At 41.4% G+C, this 20105-nt stretch overlaps 1 protein-coding gene across 1 annotated transcript in view; it reads left to right on the top strand.

Moving 5' to 3' along the window:
• WDR70 (WD repeat domain 70) overlaps positions 1-20105 on the top strand; it is a 171312-nt gene that overhangs the window by 13806 nt on the left and 137401 nt on the right. Inside the window, exons 6-7 of the mRNA XM_079760670.1 lie at positions 16118-16177; positions 19325-19458. Of these exons, the coding sequence (XP_079616796.1) occupies positions 16118-16177; positions 19325-19458 (194 nt within the window). The remainder of the gene's footprint in view (positions 1-16117; positions 16178-19324; positions 19459-20105) is intronic.

Below are 20105 nucleotides of genomic sequence, written 5' to 3'. Positions count from 1 at the left end.
TTTTTAAGAATAACTTCAAAGAATAGAAATAAATTGTGTAGCCTCAAAAATAGTAAAAGGAAAAAACATAAAGGAAACCATTGGGAACAGAGAATGAAGACAGAAAGGTGTTGGGAACAGGAAAAATTTGCTGAAGTGAAGGCTTAAATCTCTACAAGTGCATGATATGGTGGTGAAATGTCATGTGATTAGTGTATGGCTGAGTTTGCTTACTAGGGCCAAGTGGAAAGATGAGGCTGATGAGATAAAACTCAGAGAGCAGCACATAGACGTGCTTTCTGGAGGAGCTGGAATTTGAATGAGCCTTGTAGGGGGTGACATTTTGGAAGACATGGTGGGGGTAGGTCACATCCTGTCTACATAGAGTGAATGGCAGGAACAAAGGCACAGTGTACAAGAATAGATTCAAGACGATGGGAAAATTCAAGTTGTCTAGAATAGAAAGTTGATAAATAAAAAGACCAGACCTTTGACGTGGAACTGATGTGTGATTAAACCTAAAATGCAGCTATGCAGAGAAGTAAAAACATGCCTTGGTATGGGGCTCAGAAACGCATTTGTAAGCTTTAGCTTTTCATGGCGCTAATGAATGTCTGTCAGGAGATTAACAGCTTGCTGGGTTGTTTTTATAAGATTATTTGCATTGATTCTTTATGGAAATAAATCAGTCTTTTTTATGATGTCTTTTATTATAAACACTAGAGGCCTGGTGCATGAAAGTTCATGCAGTCGGGGGGTCCCTCAGCCCGGCCTGTGCCCTCTTGCAGTCTGGGACCCCTCGGGGGATGTACTACTGACGGCTTAGGCCCGCTTCCCAGGGGATCGGGCCTTAGCTGGCAGTCGGATATCCCTCTGGCAGCCTGAGAGCCTTCGTGGGATGTCCACCTGCCAGCTTATTCGGACACCCTTAGCACTGCCGTGGAGGCGGGAGAGGCTCCTGCCACCGCTGCTACACTGGCCAGCCATGAGCCGTCTAGTAGCTGAGCGGTGCTCCCCCGTGGAAGTGCGCTGGTAAATTAATATGCAAGTCAAAGCAAGGCTGTTGGTGGTGTGTGCCAACAGCGGCCTCAGTTTTAAAGTGCGCACTAGTGGGTGATGCAGAGCTTCTTAGTATTGTTTGTGGAGTAACTCCGAAGCTTCAGAAGGGAGACAGAACAGGACTGGGAGATTCCTTACTTATTTTCCAGTTCTCGTTCAGACATGCCACAGCCAGCGTTTCCCAAGCCGGCGGACATGGTGGGTGAAGCAGATAGCTTGGGAGTTTGAATGTTGTGAGTGTGGCATTGCAGTGGTCTTCCTAGATTTGGATAAATTATGTTGGCCTTGAATGGAGGCCTTCAGTTTTCAGATTTTGTGGTTTGATAGTAGATGAGTTGCACCCTTAGGCGGATTTTTAGGTTCTGAGTGAGAACACAAGTTTTCCGCTGTGTTGTATTTGCTATTTGGGATATTGGCAACTGGCTACCTCCAACAATAATAGAGTCAGGGATCATAGGCAAAGGAAATCTGCCATTTATTGTCTTCAGTGTAAATGTTGTGAGATCTAAACAAATTAGCATGATTAATTTAGGTAATTTGCAGTATTTGGCCTATGTCTCAACATTGAGATTAAGTCTTTTTTTTTTAAATTTCTTATTTATTTATTTTTAAAATATATTTTATTGATTTTTTACAGAGAGGAAGGGAGAAGGATAGAGAGTTAGAAACAGCAACGAGAGAGAAACATCGATCAGCTGCCTCCTGCACACCCCCTACCGGGGATGTGCCCACAACCAAGGTACATGCCCTTGACCGGAATCAAACCTGGGACCCTTGAGTCTGCAGGCCGACGCTCTATCCACTGAGCCAAACCGGCTAGGGCGAGGTTAAGTCTTTCTGGCCTTTGAAAGAATCTTGTTTTTGTGGTTGGTTGGACTTAGGGTGTAATAATTTTTTGCTTGTTTAAAAAAATTTTTTTTAATTGATTTCAGAGAGGAAGGGAGAGGGAGAGAGATAGAAACATCAATGATGAGAGAGAATCATTGATTGGTTGCCTCCTGCATGCAATCCGGGCATGTGCCCTTGACCCGAATTGAACCTGGGACCCTTTAGTCCACAGGCCAATGCTCTATCCACTGAGCCAAACTGGTTAGGGCAATTTTTTGCTTCTTGATTCAGGAACTGAATTTAGTTACTTAAAGAAATCTATTTGAGGTAATTCTAAACAAAATTATAAAAGATTGTTTCATAACAGAATGTTAGTTATATTTTTATAATTTGGGATATGTAAGAATTGTCCCATCTACTTATCAAGGCTTAATCATTTTATGGGTACCTTTGATTTCCTCCTTTTTTCTCTCTCATACTTGGATTCTTTTTTAAAAACAAATATATTTCTTTATTGATTTCATAGAGTAAGGGAGAAGGAGAGAGAGATAGAAACATCAGTGATGAGAGAGAATCATTGATTGGCTGCCTCCTGCACGCTCCCCACTGGGGATCCAGCCCGTAACCCAGGCATGTGCCCTTGGCCGGAATCGAACCTGGGACCCTTCAGTCCACAGGCTGACCAGGAATCAAACCTTGACCTCCTGGTTCATAGGTTAACACTCGATCACTGAGCCACACCGGCTGGGATCATACTTGGATTCTTCACCATCAAATTTCTGCCTTTTATTTCCTTCTGTGCTTTCAGCTTTTTCCTTTCTACTTGTCCTTGGCTCTGAGCTCACAAGCATACTAAAATCTTCCTTTAACTTAGTTTTCCTTTCATGCTATACAATTTCCTTTATCACTAAATGTCTCAAAAGCAGCATCTACAGGAGATCCCCAAAATGTGTACACACTTTGAATAGTTATAAAGGCAGTGCTTATTAAAATACATTTCATTTTCAGAATGTAATAGAAAGTTCAAGTGTGTATACATTTTTGGGGGACACCCTGTATATTTGCCACCTCTGCTTTATCACCACAATCTTCTTCTTAAATCTTTGTTGTTATTTTCTGCCCTTACCACACTTCATTGGAACTCTTCTCACAGAGATTTCCAGTGACAAACTCCAGATTCCCAAATCCAAAGGCCCCTCCCGATTCTCATTCTGCTCCTCTGCAGTCTTGGACAATGGTGACTTCTCCTTCCTCGAAGCTCTTCCTTTGGCATTTCTTTATACTGTTGGTCTACTGCCTGTCTCTTTGTTTATTCAGCTGATATTTATTAAACACCTCTTATGAGTTGGGTACTTTCCAGGTATTGGGGACAGAGCAGTGAGTAAAGCAGGCAAACCCCTGCTCTGATAGTGCTTACCTTTCTGCTATTCTCTTTTACTTCTTCCTGTGCCTCATGCTTCTCCAACCATGAGCATCCCCGGAGGACGTGTCCTTGCTTACCTTACCATTTCACATTTGTCCCGAGGTGAGTTTCTTACAGCTTCTGGTCCTCATGCCTCCTATTCACTCAGAGCAGCTGAAGGATTGCCCCACCTCATTTGAACTTCAGGTCCAGCTTTCTAACCCCTCATGAAGCAGGTCCACATTTAAGCTCCAACAGTATTCTAAATTCAACATCTAAGGTCAAACTTTTATTTTCTACCACTTAGCTTGTCTTTTTGCCTCTAGGATCTTTCATTCCAATCCCCTTTTCCTCACTGCTTCACAATCAAACTATTTGTAACATGTGTCACATTGCAAATAATAACACTCATTCCCTAAATGAGTGAAAAGAAACCACCACAGCAGCCAGGACTCCATCTGGGGATTCCGGAGTATAATTTGATTATTCTCTTGCTCAGAAACTTGCAAAGCACTGAGATATTCTACTGAGTAGGAAAGCAGCCAAGTTCACATACTTGAGTGGCTAAATATTTCAGCAAGTATTATTGAAATTAATGGAAAAATATTTTTTAAGATAACTTTTTTTTTTTTAACCCAGTGGGTCTTAGTCTGATTGTAAGAATCACCTTTGGTAATGAAGAAATAAGCCTGCTTAGGCTGTGTAATCTGGAAACGGACTCAGTAGCTCTGGGCTGGACCCTGCCTCAACACCTGCAGTCTGTGTTGTAGCAGAGGCTCCGCAGGTAAGCCATTCCCCAGTCAACCTGTGGTAGCACCTCTTCCCAAGAAAATGACTTACAAAAAGTTACAAGAGGATTTCCAGTAGGACAGCTAATAGAGAAAGTGCATTTTAAATTGTTTCACTGTATGGGAATGAGCCCTTTCGTGAAGCAAGTTGTACTGGAAACAAAATAAGCAGTGTTTCCTCAATTGAGTTGATGATATAATTTTTTAAAGGTGTTTTACCTGCTCGCTGCTCTCTTTTAGTGTTTTCCACAACTTATATATAATTTGTCCCCATTTAGCACTGCCTCTATCATGTATTCAGAATATATTTTTCAAGGATATGCCTAATATTTCATCAGTATAGGCTAATTACTAAACAGAAGGTCTGATTTGTAAATGTATCCGACCTCACCAATTCCTATTTGCCCATTAATTTTCTCTGAGAAAGGAGTCTGCTAATTTTGAGTACATACTGATAAAAAATTTAATGTTTCCTTTTCATTCCTCCAGGTTCTGCTTGTTAAAATTCTCTTCAGCCTTTAGGGGCCTTTTCAAATGTGATTTCCTCCAGGCAGCCTCTCCAGTTGCCAGCTGCATGTTACTTCTCAGGCCTGTTTCTGCCTTCCATAGCAAACTTAAACCATTGTCCTTGTTAAGTCATTACTTGTGTGCTTGTCTTAACTCCTCTGCCTCCCCTTTGCAGTCATATGTGATGACCTCAAATATAGGGACTTGGCCCCACCGGGTTTGGCTCAGTGGATAGAGTGTCGGCCTGCGGACTAAAGGGTCCTGGGTTCTATTCCAGTCGGGGGCATATGCCCTGGTTGCAGGCTCCATCCCCAGTAGGGGGTGTGCAGGAGGCAGCTGATCAATGATTCTCTCTCATCATTGATGTTTCTATCTCTTTCTCCCTCTCCTCCCTTCCCCTCTCTCTCTCTAAAAAAAAAAAGAAGAAGTAGAAGTAGAAGAAGAAGGAAATATAGGGACTTATATGTAAATATAAATGATATAGTAACTTTGAAAAACTCTTACAACCTCTAGTGCAGTGTCTTTTATATAGTTACATACAGAGTAAATATTTGTCAAGTGGAATGGAGCATATTTGGTTTTTATAATTGAAAAGTTTATTTTATGGCTTTTGAGAGTGTTTTCTCTTTGTGACATATTAATCCCCAGTTTTAAAATGGAAAATGGAAGTAGGATGGAAGTGTGAACTGAGGAAATGTGAGCATAGAAATGTAACTAGACACCTTGTTCTGTAAGGATCATTATATGTGCCTTACCCTAATCTTACACTTTTGTTATATAGTAGTTTAATAATTATGAGAACTGCCCCACAGTCCAATTACATTAATTAGTTAATTTAATTGTATAAAGTATAATTGTTTATGAACCTACCTGCCAAATGAGACCAAAAATAGTTGTAGTTTTCTCTTCTTTAAACAGTCTCACAAAAATTTTTGAAAAATGTGATGGTTTTTATTGAGATGTAATTTAAATGCAATGTGTACAGAACTTTAAGGTTTCAGTTTGATGAGTTTTTGACAATTATATGCACAAGATATAGGACATTTCCATTACATAAAAATAGTTCTTTATGCTCACTCCCAGTAACAACTTTTTTTTAAACAGATCATGATTATATTTCATACCCAAGTTTGATATAACGAAAAAGTAAAACACCAGAGTAAAATAGTAACAAAAAACATGGTATTTCATTTGCAATGCATGAGAAATGGTTAACATCTTTAGTCATAAACAAGCTCTTAAAAACCAGTAATGGAGACACTATAATGTAAAGAAACTGGAAAAAATAAAGTGAAGTAATACAAGTGATGATTAAGCATTAAGCATATACGATGATTTTGTTGAGCAGTGATGAAGAATAATTTCTCTGCAGTATCACAGTGAGCAGAATAGTAACATAACTTTTTAAACATGAGTTTTTGATAGCACTAGAATTGGGAAGAAAATACCAGTTTTCTAAGAGAACATAATTAGTAGGTCATTAAGAATTATACTGCTTGAGTATGATTATTATTTTTTGTTTTTGTTTATTTATTGATGAGAGATACAGAGAGAGACAGAGAAAAAAACATCCATTTGTTGTTTCAATTATTTATGCATTCATTGGTTGATTCTTGTATGTGCTCTGACTGGGGATCGAACCTCCAACCATGATGTATCAGGATGATGCTCTAACCAACTGAGCTATGCAGCTAGGGCCTTATTTTTGTGTGTTTTTATATGCTTTTGACTTCAGTTGTTGGTTAGTAGTTGGACTAGTGTTACTGCTGAAGTCCTTGGATTGGAAATGTTAATGTTGTATATCATGATTTCTTTTGATGACAAACTTGCTTTTCACTCATTCTTACTTTATTCCAATTTACTTACATACAATAATATTAATAAAATTGTTCTTTCAAATATAATACAAATGAAAATCATATGCAAATCATTATTGAACTTTGTCAAACTACACCAACTATTAAATAACTCTAAGTATTTAATATTTGAAGGTTTATTATTTTTTCTCTTAATTTAATAAGTGAATAAAAATTTAAGTGGGTAGGGTCAGAGACAAGAGGTGAAAAATCATTAAGTCATATTCTGCATAAGTCTGTTTTTTTTTTTTTTAAGGTAGAGAAGTTTGTAACTTATAATTAAATGGAGGCTTTGGGATTATTGAGGATTTTCATTACCCTTGCTATCCTGTTTCCCAGTACTACAGAAAATTGAAAGTTGAATTTTTATGACTGTAACTAAAGACTAGATGTAACAGTGACTTTTTAGTTGTGAGCACCTGTTTTCCATGAACTTTCTCTGACTCCCTGGCTGGCACGTTCTGTGGTGGGGAGTCCAAGTTTGGGCCACCACTGCACTTCTGTGACTTCTGGCCCGAGGCTCCTCATCCCTTTGGCCTTGGTCATTGCCAACCACCTGTATCAGTCAGTCTCTTTCCCTCAGGCATGGGAAGGTTTAAGAGTAAAACGTGGAAAAACACACACCCTTTCTTCTTAGTTCCCAGGAGTTGATATGAGAATGAGAATATTCATGTCAACACTAAACATAGGGATAGACCCATGCTAAGCACTCTAAATTGCTGGGTTTTATCATTGTTTTCATCATCATTATCAGTATTTGATTAATGACCAATTTTAATTTAACTATAGCTTACTGGAAAGAAAAAAATTAAAAACATTGTGATTTTAACTTCAGAGAAAATCAATGTTCTTTAAAACAAAGAAATTTAATTACATGTGCAAGATTCTGTCAGCAGAGGATGCTAGAAGCTCTATTCCAAAATCCAGTGTGTATTCCTTACCATTTTCAAATTGATTATGTGTGAAGGTATTCATTCTTTACGATGGGCACTAGGGGGCAATAGAGGCATTTTAGCTTTGTCAGTAATCCACTTTTTTTCAACTGTCTCCTGTCTACAGTGGAAGAAGAAAATAATCTTAAAACAGGATGTGCTACAAATTGGAACAAGTATTGTTTAGGTTGCGATTAATGCTAGAATAATTACTGGAAAAAAAAGAAGAAAGCAGAAAAATTCTTTATATTCTTTGATGGTTTGATAGTAACAAAGATATTTCTAGGTGTTTGCTTTTTTTCATTTTTGCTTTTGTCTTTAAGCTTTTTAGATCAGTAATAGATTCCTGCATAGGATAAGGCTTAATGGCAGTAATATTAAGGGTAGCCTCTTTATAATTTAAGATTTAAGTCTATGAGGTAGATAAGAGGTTTATTTCTCTGATCACCAGAGTAATCCAGTCTTTTAAAAACACGTACCAGCTCTTGGTACTTCCCTTGTCATGTTTCTGTCAGTAACCCTCCCGTTTCTTCCAGTCACGCTATTAAGAAATCAAAGTTTCTTGCCTTGACCTCTAAAGCCGTACATGACTTGGCTCTTCAGATTTCTCTGACTTCATTCCCTTCCACTGTGTGTCCTGCTCACTTTTCTCTGCCCACCCTGACCTTTCTGTTTTAACAACTCTGCTTGTTCCCTCAGAGAGCCTTTCTTTCTCTTTTTTTAAAAAATAAATATTTTTTTATTAATTTCAGAGAGGAAAGAAGAGGGAGAGAGAGATAGAAACATCAATAATGAGAGAGAATCATCGATCAGCTGCCTCCTGCATGCCCCACACTGGGAACTGACCCGGCAGCTTTTTGGTGCACAGGAAGATGTTCTACCAACAGCCACTCCAGCGGGGCATTATCCTAAAAGTTTATTCACTGTTTGAGAAGTGCCTGGCCCATAGTAGGCATGTCTGTGCTGTTACTGTTATTATTTATATCCAGTAGATGGAAGGAAATAGAGGCTCTAAGAAGAAGGGATTTTTCATTCTTGCCACTAGTCAGAGACAGAATCCAAATTCTGGTCCTCTTCTTGCCCTGTCTCTTTAACACAGTATGAGTTGCTTTTGAATAGCTGTTGCAGAAGGGTGTGTGAATTGGAAGAATATCCCATGTTACTTGTCAGTTTTGGAAAATTGGATTATAGAGGAAGAGTTTTGCTAAGTAATATTCACGCCCAAGATTTTTCAGTGGAATATCGTTTTTTAGGTTATGGACAATATCTTCAGGTGTTTCTACAAGGTAGCTCAGCAGTAGTACCATGCTGCAGTCAGACTGTGCACTTGTGTTGCAGTGAAGTGACAACCTCAGAAAGCCTTTGTTCCCTCACTTTAATGTGCATGCAGGTAGATCCCCGGGGACATTGTGAGAAAGCAGATTCGGATTGAGAAGGTCTGGGAGAGGCTTGAGATTCAGAACTTCTTACCGGTTCCTGGGTGATGACCCTGGCGCTGCTCCTTTGACCGCACTTTGAGTTGCAGGGCATTTAAGTAAATTTTTAGCTCCTATGAGAACTCTGGAGATGGCAAGCTGAGAGGCTTGTATTAATCTTTACTCAACTATTAAAAGGCGCTTTGTTTCCCAAATGAAATATTCTAACCAATACTTTTTCTTTGTAGACGGGGCTAAGGACTTAAGCCTTTGAAGGGATAATTATTCAAGTTGGGAAGATGTGAGGATTTATAAATCTTTGCCACCAACACCATAGAGTTGAGGATTTTTTTAGGAATAGGACAAATGGTAACACTCAGGTACCCAGTCTGAGCAGGTGAAATTCTCCCTCTTCCTTTATAGTTGTAAAAGGTGTAAAAGAAAGCATTCTCTTTAGGTGGGAAGGAAGGAGGGGGAGGGAGGAGCTCCACTGTAGGGATCCTAAAAAACCAGGTTGCTCCTCCTTAATTCTGTTATCGCCAGCCACCCACCTTTCCTGGCAAGCCGAACTCCTGCCTGTGTTCTTTCATTCCTACCTGGAATGGTTAATGCTTTGGGTAAGGGTGGGCTCTTATGTACATTAATAAGTAATGAGTGAAAAATAAATGTCACAGCAAATCATAGGAATATTGCTAGGTGCTTTAGAGATTACTATGTTACAAGAAAAGTTGATCTACTTTGAATTATATATGAAACTTTGTTTTTTAATGATATTTTATTTATTTTCCTGCTTTATTGAGGTATAATTTACAAATAAAAGTTGTATGTGTTTAGTTATACAACATGATGGACCGATGTATGTGCACCTTGTAAAATATTCACCACAATCAAGTTAATTAACATATTCATCACCTCGCATAGTTACCTTTTATTTTTTTGGTGTGGTGAGACCACTCAAGTTCTATTATCTTAGCAAATTTCAAGTACATAATACAGTATTATTAACTACTAGAGGCCCAGTGCACGAAATTCATGCACGGAGGTGGGGGGTGTCTCTCAGACCAGCCTGCATGCTCTCCAATCTGGGATCCATCTCACAATCCAGGACTGTTGGCTCCCAACTGCTCGCCTGCCTGATCACCCCCTAACCACTCCCCTGCCAGCCTGATCGATGCCTAACTTCTCCCCTGCCAGCCTGATTGCCCCTAACTTCCCTCCCCTGCAGGCCCTGGTCCCGCCCCAACTGCCCTCCTCTGCAGGCCCGGTCACCCCTAACTGTCCTCCCCTGCAGGCCTGGTTGCCCCCAACTGCCCTCCTCTGCAGGCCTAGTCCCCCTCAACTGCCCTCCCCTGCAGGCCTGGTTGCTCCTAATTGCCCCCCCGCTGCCAGCCCGGTCACCCCTAATTGCCCTCCCCTGCAGGCCTGGTACCCCCCCAACTGTTCTCCCCTGCAGGCCCGGTCACCTCTAACTGCCCTCCCTGCAGGTCTGATCACCCCCAACTGCCCTCCCCTGCAGGCCTGGTCACCCCTAACTGCCCTCCCCTGTTGGCCATCTTGTGGCGGCCATCTTGTGTCCACATGGGGGTGGCCATCTTTGACCACATGGGGTGGCCATCTTGTGTGTTGGAGTGATGGTCAATTTGCATATTACCTCTTTATTAGATAGTCATCAAGCTGAACATTCGATCTCCAGAACTAATTCAAATTATAACTGAAAGTTTATACTCTTTGACCAGAAACTTCTTAAAAACATTATAAGTCAGATGGTATAGAAAGTGTCTAAAATAACATGCGAATATTGTGATAAGTTTTTGACTGTTACTAAAGGCAGTGGAGAGCCAGTGAATATTTTCAATGAAAAACAACCTTTTTAATGGAAAAAGTAACATCATGGTAATGAGCAACGTGGAGGGAAGTGAAGAAGATGTACCACATGGAAGGATCTAGGGTAGTGTTCATAGTTCCAGAGGTGCATATGCTTAAGGTAAACCACACCTTCATAGAATGTCATGAATTACCTAGCCTGACTCACTTTAAAAAAAATTTTTTTTTTATTGATTTTTTACAGAGAGGAAGGGAGAGGGATAGAGAGTTAGAAACATCGATGAGAGAGAAACATCTTATCAGCTGCCTCCTGCACATACTGGGGATGTGCCCACAACCAAGGTACATGCCCTTGACCGGAATCAAACCTGGGACCCTTCAGTCCATAGGACGACGCTCTATCCACTGAGCCAAACCGGTTAGGGCTCTTTCACTTTTATAAGTGAAAAAGCTCAGGTTCTACACAGTTAATCACAGAGTTTGGTTTAGATTTCAAGTAATAAAAATCCTACATAATAAAACCCTAAAATGCAAATCGACTGAATGGTGGAACGACTGGTTGCTATGATGCACACTGACCACCAGGGAGCAGACGCTCAATGCAGGAGCTGCCCCCGGTGGTCAGTGCACTCCCACAGGGGGAGCGCCGGTCAGCCAGAAGCTGGGCTCACGGCTAGCGAGCGCAGCGGTGGTGGCAGGAGCCTCTCCCGCCTTCGCGGCAGCGCTAAGGACCCCTCGGTGGACATCCCCCGAGGGGTCCCAGATTGCGAGAGAGCTCAGGCCGGGCTGAGGGACACCCCGCCCCCCCCCCCCCAGTGCACGAATGTTGTGCACTGGGCCTCTAGTAAGAAATATAAACCTTTAGGGTGGTTACCAGAGGGGAAGGGAGTTGGGGGACTGGGTGAAAGAGGTGAACAAAAGCACTAATTGGAAGGTACAAAATAGTCACAGGGATGTAAAGCACAGCATAGGGAATATAGTAACAATACTGGAATAACTATGTATGGTGCCAGGTGGGTACAGGAAGTATCAGGGGGAACACTTTGTAAATTATCTGGTTGTCTAACCATCATGCAGTACACCTGAAACCAATATAAAATAATGTTGAAAGTAAACTTTCAGTAATTGAAAAAGAAAGAAAAAAAATTTTTTTAGGGTGTCAGGAAATGATAAGGCATGTTCTTGGTAGCTGCTGAAAATAAATGTGTCCTTTGATATAAATCCTGTTGGCTTATTACCGGCCATTGTTGTATGATAAACAGAAAATTGTCTTGTTTGTGTTTATTGATAATGTCATGGAATTTAAAAACAATAATATAATCCTATCTAATAAAAGAGTAATATGCAAATTGACCGTCACTCCAAGACATAAGATGGCCACCCCCATGTGCTCAAAGATGGCTGCCCCCATGTGGACACAAGATGGCTGCCACAAGATGGCCTGCAGGGGAGGGCAGTTGTGAGCAGTTAGGGGTGAACAGGCCAGCAAGGGAGGGCAGTTGGGGGGGGGAGACCCACGCCTGCAGGGGAGGGCAGTTGGGGGGACCAGGCCTATAGGGGAGGGCAGTTGTGGGCGATCAGGCAAGCAGGGAGGGCAGTTGGGGGGGGACCAGGCCTGCAGTTGGTGGGACCAGGCCTGCGGGGGAGGGCAGTTAGGGGTGACTGGGCTGGCAGGGGGGGCAGTTAAGGGCAACCAGGCCTGCAGGGTAGGGCAGTTGGGGGGGGGGACCAGGCCTGCAGGTGAGGGCAGTTGTGGGCGATCAGGCAAGCAGGGAGAGCAGTTAGGGGAGACCAGGTCAGCAGGGGAGGGCCGTTGGGGGGGGGGCAGGCCTGCAGGGGAGAGCAGTTGGGGGGTCCAGGCCTGCAGGGGAGGACTGTTGGGGGGGACCAGACCTGCAGGGGAGGGCAGTTAGGGGTGACCAGGACGGCAGGGGAGGGGGCAGTTAGGGGCAATCGGTCCGGCCGGGGAGCAGTTAGGCATCGATCAGGCTGGCAGGGGAGTGGTTAGGGGGTGATCAGCCTGGCAGGTAGAAGTGGTTAAGGGCAATTAGGCAGAGGCAGGTGAGCGGTTGGGAGCCAGCAGTCCTGGATTGTGAGAGGGATGTCCAACTGTCCTGTGGGATCGGGCTTAAATGGGCAGTCAAACATCCCTCGAGGGGTCCCAGATTGGAGAGGTTGTAGGCTGGGCTGAGAGACACCGCCCCCGTGCATGAATTTTGTGTACGGGGCCTCTAGTCTCTATATATAAAAGGCTAATATGCTAAGTGTTCATCCGACCAGTCGCTATGACATGCACTGACCACCAGGAGGAAGATGCTCAATGCAGGAGCTGCTGTGATGCGCACTGTCCATTTACAAAGAAATAGCACCACCGACCTGGCGCTGACAAAGCAATACTCGGCTTCCCCCAGGTGGGACACAGGCCCCACTACCACCCTGGGGAGACAGCCCACCAAATCGTAGCCAACGCTGCTGAGACCCCATGGCACAAAATGTGGCCCACAGCCCAGCCCAGCCCGGAAACAGTGGCTGTGGGTGCCAGGTAATGACGTCACGTAGCAACGTCCGGCTTTCTCTCCCTAGTGACTAGCCTCCTTGGAGTTTCTTCATCCCAGGAACATGACTTGCTTTATAGCCAGGTGCAAACATTTTACACTTTAACCAAATGTCTGTGAAGCGTTTTCTCATGCCTCATTTCAATTTGATCCTCACAGAAGTCCTGGAGTAGATAGATAGGAGACTCAGTAGAATCCCATTTTCTTTTTCATTAGCCAGAAAATGGAGATTTAGAAAGTTTAGAAACTTGACCCGACTGAAAAGAAGTAAGAAATGGTGGAACTTGAAAATGACTTCAGGTTTTCTCACTGCGCAGAATATAGTCAAACTATATTTGCTACAGTTAAATATTTCACCCTTTGTTCTCCCTGCATGATCCACAATAATAATCTGCTTCGTGTTGATACTTAACTGCTGTGTTGCTGACAATTACCTGAAAGAGAAGTTGGGGTGCTTCACTGGGCTGGAAAAAGTTTAGCTAAATCAGAAAGCAGGTCTAATTAAGCAAGTTTATCTATATATATATAAAGCTCTCGCTGGCACCAATCGCACGTGTGTGTTTCCATCTGTCATTGTCGATCATGAATTTGGTTGACACTTCTGTTATAGAGAAAGGGCGAATAGCGATATTAAAATGTTTCTTCTAATTAATTTCCTTTCAATGTGCGTGAATCCGTGCACTGGGCCACTAGTTTCTTATAAAATACTAGAGGCCTGATGCACCAAGATTCGTGCAATAGGCCTGCCTTCCCCTGGCTGCCGGCACTGGTTTTCCTCTGGCACCCAGGACCCAGGCCTTCGCTCTGGCCGCCGCCTTCCGTCTTCGCTCCAGCTGGAGTGTTTGTTCCAGCCGGCCAGAGCGTTCAGTGTTCGCTCCGGCCGGAGCCTTCAGTGTTCGCTCTGGCCAGAGCCTTCATCCTTCGCTCGGGCTGGAGCCTTCAGTCTTCTCTGCTCCGGCAGCTCCCTCCGCCCCCTGCCCTCCGGCGCCCTCCCCCTCAGAGCAGGCATCCCGCCTGGCCGCTGTGCGCTTGTGTATGCAAATTAACCTGTCATCTTTGTTGGGTTAATTTGCATACTCCTAATTGGCTGGTGGGTGTCATGGAGGTATGGTCAATTTGCATATTTCTCTTTTATTAGTGTAGATAAGAATGAACTATCCTTTTTTGAGTTTCTCAGCCCTCACACAAGTATAAAAAGTTATTTAACCATGCACTCGTAAGTTGTGTTACTGAGAAATGTTCTCCAAGATTTGCAGCTTGCCATATGGCATTGAATAGCTTGAAGGTAATTTAGAGGTGGTATGGTAATACTACTAATTAAAGGATTGGAACCAGTTGTGAGAATTAGATAGGGCCCAGCTGGCATGGCTCAGTGATTGAGTGTCGACCTATGAACTAGGAGGTTACAGTTTGATTCCTGATCAGGGCACATGCCTGGGTTGTGGTTCGATACCCAGTGTGGGGTGTACAGGAGGCAGTCAATCAATGAGTCTCTCTCATAATTGATATTTCTATCTCTCCTCCCTTCCTTTCTGAAATCAATAAAAATATATTTAAAAAAATAATTATATAGGAAATTGTCTTTTCTTCCTGCAGTATTTAAGACATGGGGACTGCACTGGTACCCGTTTCCAAAATAGTTTCTTGGAGAAAGCACTCATTTCAAGCTCCAGGTTGGCTCTAACTCCTAACCACTTGTGGCAGACCTGTGTGACTAGGTAGACTTTTACTATGGGTTATAGTACCACACTATATATGGTGTACAGTAAAACATATATACCACATATAAAAATTAAATTGCTTTTTAGACTTATGACATCTGTACCCCAGAAATTTCTGATTTGCAAGTCTTTTGAAAACATTACAAGGATGTACGTCAGATGGAATTGCTCATGTTATTCCAGATATGTTTGCTATCATTGTTGTTATTGGGTGTAGACCAAAGAGCCTGGGAAATAATCCTGTGGTTGGCATTTAAAACCAAACCAAAACAAAAACTGGTATCTTTCTCCCTCTTCCATTATGCCTGAAGCTCTTGTTATGAATTCTGGTAATAAATTACTTAATTGAAGTCTTGTAGTTTATGATGTCCCCTGGCAGGAAAGTCTTGAAAATAGTTTACTGTTATAGCAAATTTTGCACTAAGTCATATTTCAAAGAGTCATTAGTAAAAGTTCTGGAAAAAGAACAGTCACCATCAAGTGATATGTTACCAAAAGATGGATTGCTACTATTTTAGATGATTTAGTTGTGCCAATTATATGGGCTTTTTATGAGTTATGCCCTACATGATTTCCAGTAAAACTTTGATTTTAAATGTAAACAACATTTATTTAAACATTTAATTCACTCCTAATGTAAATAGTAAGTTGTTCTGTGTTCTTGTAAGATTTTTCTTTAAATGTCAGAAATTTTCTATATATAGGCACATTCTGCATTGAAATCAGTGAAATAATTTCATCCCTCCTTTTGGTGACAGTGTTTCTGTTCCCGAGTGAAGATAAAGATATTACTTAAGAAATGAGGCACAGGCCATAATAGATTCTTCTCTAAGTGAAACATTTGATCTGTTCTCAGCCCTCACACAAGTATGCTTAGCATGTATATATACCCTGTGTAGATTTTGTTGTCTATTATAAATTAAGTGCATAACTACTTTAAGGTACGCCAGAGTACCAATGAAAAGCAGACTTTAAATATTTTGGATGATGAGAGGACCTTATAGTTTCATGCAATCTAGAGTGTTTTTTAGGTTTATTGTTTTAAGAGCTTTAAGATAAATTCATTATCAGCTCAAAATGACCAATTGTGACCTATCTAGACATGCAGAAATAAGATATCTTTACACTTTTAATTTCCTGATTTTTTAAGCTTGTGTTAAAACGTCAATGATGCAATTTTTAAAAATTATCTTTCCTGTGAATGTGGCATGTTATAGTACTCATCAATGTCATGGAATTTTTCTTTTTTAGAATCCTGTTCAAAAGATCCCTGATTCTCATGAGATAACGCTAAAGCATGGCACTAAAACAGTAAGTTTAAAAATTTTGATTCTTTTCTCTCAATAACAGGGCTCTTATAGAAAAGTGAACTAAAAAGATAACATGTATATTAAGAATACAATCAACTGATAACACAAACACTATAGACATTAAGAAAAGGTTATTTTTCTGTTCAGCCAAAATAGCCATTGAGTTTCATTTAAGATAGGAACAATTATTATTGTTGTTATTGTTGGCTTTAAAACCTCTTCTTCTTTGATATAAGAACATTACAAGTGAAAGAAAGAAATGAAACTCAAGTACAGTTTTCTTTTTTATGGTGTGGGAAAATTTCTTATTACTCTTAGCTTTATTTTTATATCATTAAAAGCCTGAGTTCATTTTTCAGATGAATGTTGAGATAAGAATTGAACATAAAATAGTTACTGTATTGTTCTAAGTTTATATTACTGAGATGTATATATTATTTTTTATATTATTATATTTATTTAAAGGTTAAGATGAAATAATTTTATCTTATTACCAAACCCATTAAAAAGTGATAGTTGAATGAATGAAATTTGCTTATGAATTAATGAAAGAATAAAATTATCTTGCTTTCTCTTTATAATTAAGCTACCTTTTTCTAGTTGCCTGACATGTAAAGAAGTAAGAAAATACATCCAATAAGAGTGTGAAACATTAATAAATAGAAATAGATCCAGAAATGACATAAATAAAATAATTAATAGACAAGGATATTAACAGTGACATTCTCACTAAATTTTTTTGCTTTTGAAAATACTGTTTTCATAAAAATATTTGTTAAAATGTTATTTTAAATGAAGCAAACAATAAATATTTTAAAATGCCTTAGTTTTAATTTCTGCTATGATAAATATTGATACACTAGAGGCCTGATGCACGAAGATTCGTGCAAGAATGGGCCTTCCTTCCCCTGGCTGCCAGCACCGCCTTCGCTACGGCCTGGAGCTGCCTTTCTGCCTTCCCACGCTGCCCAGAGGCCTGGAGCGACTGGGGTGGTGTGGAACTCCTGCGTATGCAAATTAACCCGCCATCTTTGTTGGGTTAATTTGCATACTCCGAATTGGCTGGTGGATGTCGCGAAGATATGGCCAATTTGCATCTTTCTCTTTTATTAGTGTAGATATGACTCACATAAACAACTGCATTTTGGGATCCTCCATGGATTTTAAGAATGTAAGGAGTCTTGAAACCAGTGTCTGAGAGTTACTGCCTTAAGAAATTATTTCTATCTAATTACTGATATTATATCTACACTAGAGGCCCGATGCATGAAATTCGTGCTCTGATGGTGGGGCGGGGGTCCCTCAGCCCAGCCTGTGCCCTCTCACAGTTCAGAAGCCCTTGGGGGATGCGGGCCTAAGCTGGCAGTCAGACATCCTTAGTGCTGCCGTAGAGGTGGGAGAGGCTCCCGCTCCCGCTGCTGCACTCACCAGCCTTGAGCCCAGCTCAGGGCTTCTGGCTGAGCAGCGCTCCTGCTGTGGGATCGCACCGACCACCAGGGGGCAGCTCCTGCATTGAGCGTCTGCCCCCTAATGTTCAGTGCGCATCATAGTGACCAGTTGTTCTACCGTTCGGTCAATTTGCATATTAGCCTTTTATTATATAGGATTTTATTAAGTCAGACTTCTGTTATTTTTATTCTGAAATTGTGACAGTACTTTACCAATATTCATATTTTTAAGTATAAGGAAAATAATTGTAGACTGTTAGTACTTAAAAGGAAACTTTCCTACCATTTATGATCGGTCATAATGCTAGGTGAATTTCATAAAAATAATTATTTAAGGTAATATCCTGAGTCATTTAGCGATGTGCACAAGATAATTTCTACTTTGTCGTACTTTGTTAAATAGATTTCTTAACGTTCCCATTATTACTCATTTTGGTAATTTTATTTTAATTAAATTTATTGGGATGACATTGGTTGATGTGTTCTTCATTTTGTGATAAACTATCTTGAAAGGTTTCCTCTAAATTATTTATTGAAAAAACTGAATTGTTTGTGAGATTTCTACTTACATACTAAAATAACTTAGTTTATCATATGGAATTGCAATGATAGCTATTCTGGGTACATGGTGCATAAGTTGGACAAAGCTGGCGATTTGAGAAATTAGAATATTTTCTTTTTATTATTATTACTATTTAAAAAAATATATTTTATTGATTTTTTACAGAGAGGAAGAGAGAGGGAGAGAGAGTTAGAAACATCAGTGAGAGAGAAACATCAATCAGCTGCCTCCTGCACACCCCCTACTGGGGATGTGCCTGCAACCAAGATACATGCCCTTGACCGGAATTGAACCTGGGATCCTTGAGTCCGCAGGCCAACGCTCTATCCACTGAGCCAAACCGGTTAGGGCTCTTTTTATTATTTGAAAAGAAATTATACTCCTAATTCCAAAATCAAATAATAAAGGCGGTGTTGTCCATTCTCACTTTTCAGAAGTAGCAACTCTTGTTGATCTATATGTCCAATGCCTCCAAGATAGGAGGTGAAGTTAGAGGAAGGAAGTGGAGGTCATAATCCTATATAATAAAATATGCAAATTGACCCTAACAGTGGAACGAACAGGAACGACTGGTCGTTATGATGTGTACTGACCACCAGGGGGCAGACGCTCAACTCAGGAGCTGCCCCGTGATGATCAGTGCGCTTCCACAGGGGGAGCGTTGCTTAGCCAGAAGCCGTTTCATGGCTGGCCGGTGCAGCAGCAGTGGTGGGAGCCTCTCCCGCCTCCGTAGCAGCACTAAGGATGTCCGACTAACAACTTAGGCCTGCTCCCCAAGGTGAGCGGGCCTAAGCTGTTAGTCGGACATCCCCCAAGGGCTCCCAGGCTGTTAGAGAAATGTCTGACTGCCAGCTTAGGCCCGATCCCCTGGGGAGTGGGTCTAAGCCAGCAGGTGGACATCCCCCAAGGGCTCCTGGGCTGCCAGAGGGATATCTGACTGCCAACTTAGGTCCGATCTCCCAGGAAGTGGGCCTAAGCCATCAGTTGGACATTTCCTGAGGGGTCCTGGACCACATGTGAGAGGGGGCAGGCCAGGCTGAGGGGCCCCCACCACGAGTGCCCAAATTTTCTTGCACCGGGCCTCTAGTAGACTATAAGTAGCTTTCTCCAATGAAATTTTTTTTTTTTTTTAAACCAGGTTTCTGCTTTGGGTCTGGACCCCTCAGGTGCCCGCTTGGTGACTGGAGGATATGACTATGACGTTAAGTTTTGGGATTTTGCTGGAATGGACGCTTCTTTTAAGGCATTTCGATCCCTTCAACCCTGTGAATGGTATGTATCGCTCAACTTAATATTTTCACATTTTAAGACAGTACTGTTCTTATTTGAATTCTATCTAAAATGGTTTGTACCAAAATACAGGAGGTTTATATAACTGAATACTACTTTCATTATTCAAATGAAAGTAAAATGTACCTTAATTTCTTGGTTTAGTTTCATTAACCTACGTTTTAAGACATTTGTCTTTTGTTGTTTTTCTGCTTGTTTGTAAAATATATTTTTATTGATTTCAGAGAGGAAGGGAGAGGGAGAGAAAAATAGAAACATTAATGATGAGACAGAACCATTGATAGACTGCCTCTTGCACACTCCACACTGGGGATCGAGCCTGCAACCCAGGCATGTGCCCTGGATGCTCAACCACTGAGGCACACCAGCCTGGCTATTGTTTTAATCCTCATCTGAGGATATGTTTTCCCCCCCTCATTGATTCTAGTGAGAGAGGAAGGGAAAGGGAGAGAGAGAGAAAGACAAAAGCATGGTTGCCTCTGTACATAGCCTGACCGGGGATCAAAATCGAACCTGGGACCCTGCATGGGACAACACTCTAACCACTTAGCAACCTGGCCAGGGCTAACTATTTCTTTATCTCCAATATTTCCGATAGAAGATTCAAAGGTTTGATTATCATTCACATT

Source organism: Cnephaeus nilssonii (assembly GCF_951640355.1).
Source record: "Cnephaeus nilssonii genome assembly, chromosome: 2".
Classification (NCBI taxonomy): domain Eukaryota; kingdom Metazoa; phylum Chordata; class Mammalia; order Chiroptera; family Vespertilionidae; genus Cnephaeus; species Cnephaeus nilssonii.
Note: the sequence above shows the minus strand (reverse complement) of the source record. Positions and strands in the feature narration are given on the sequence as shown.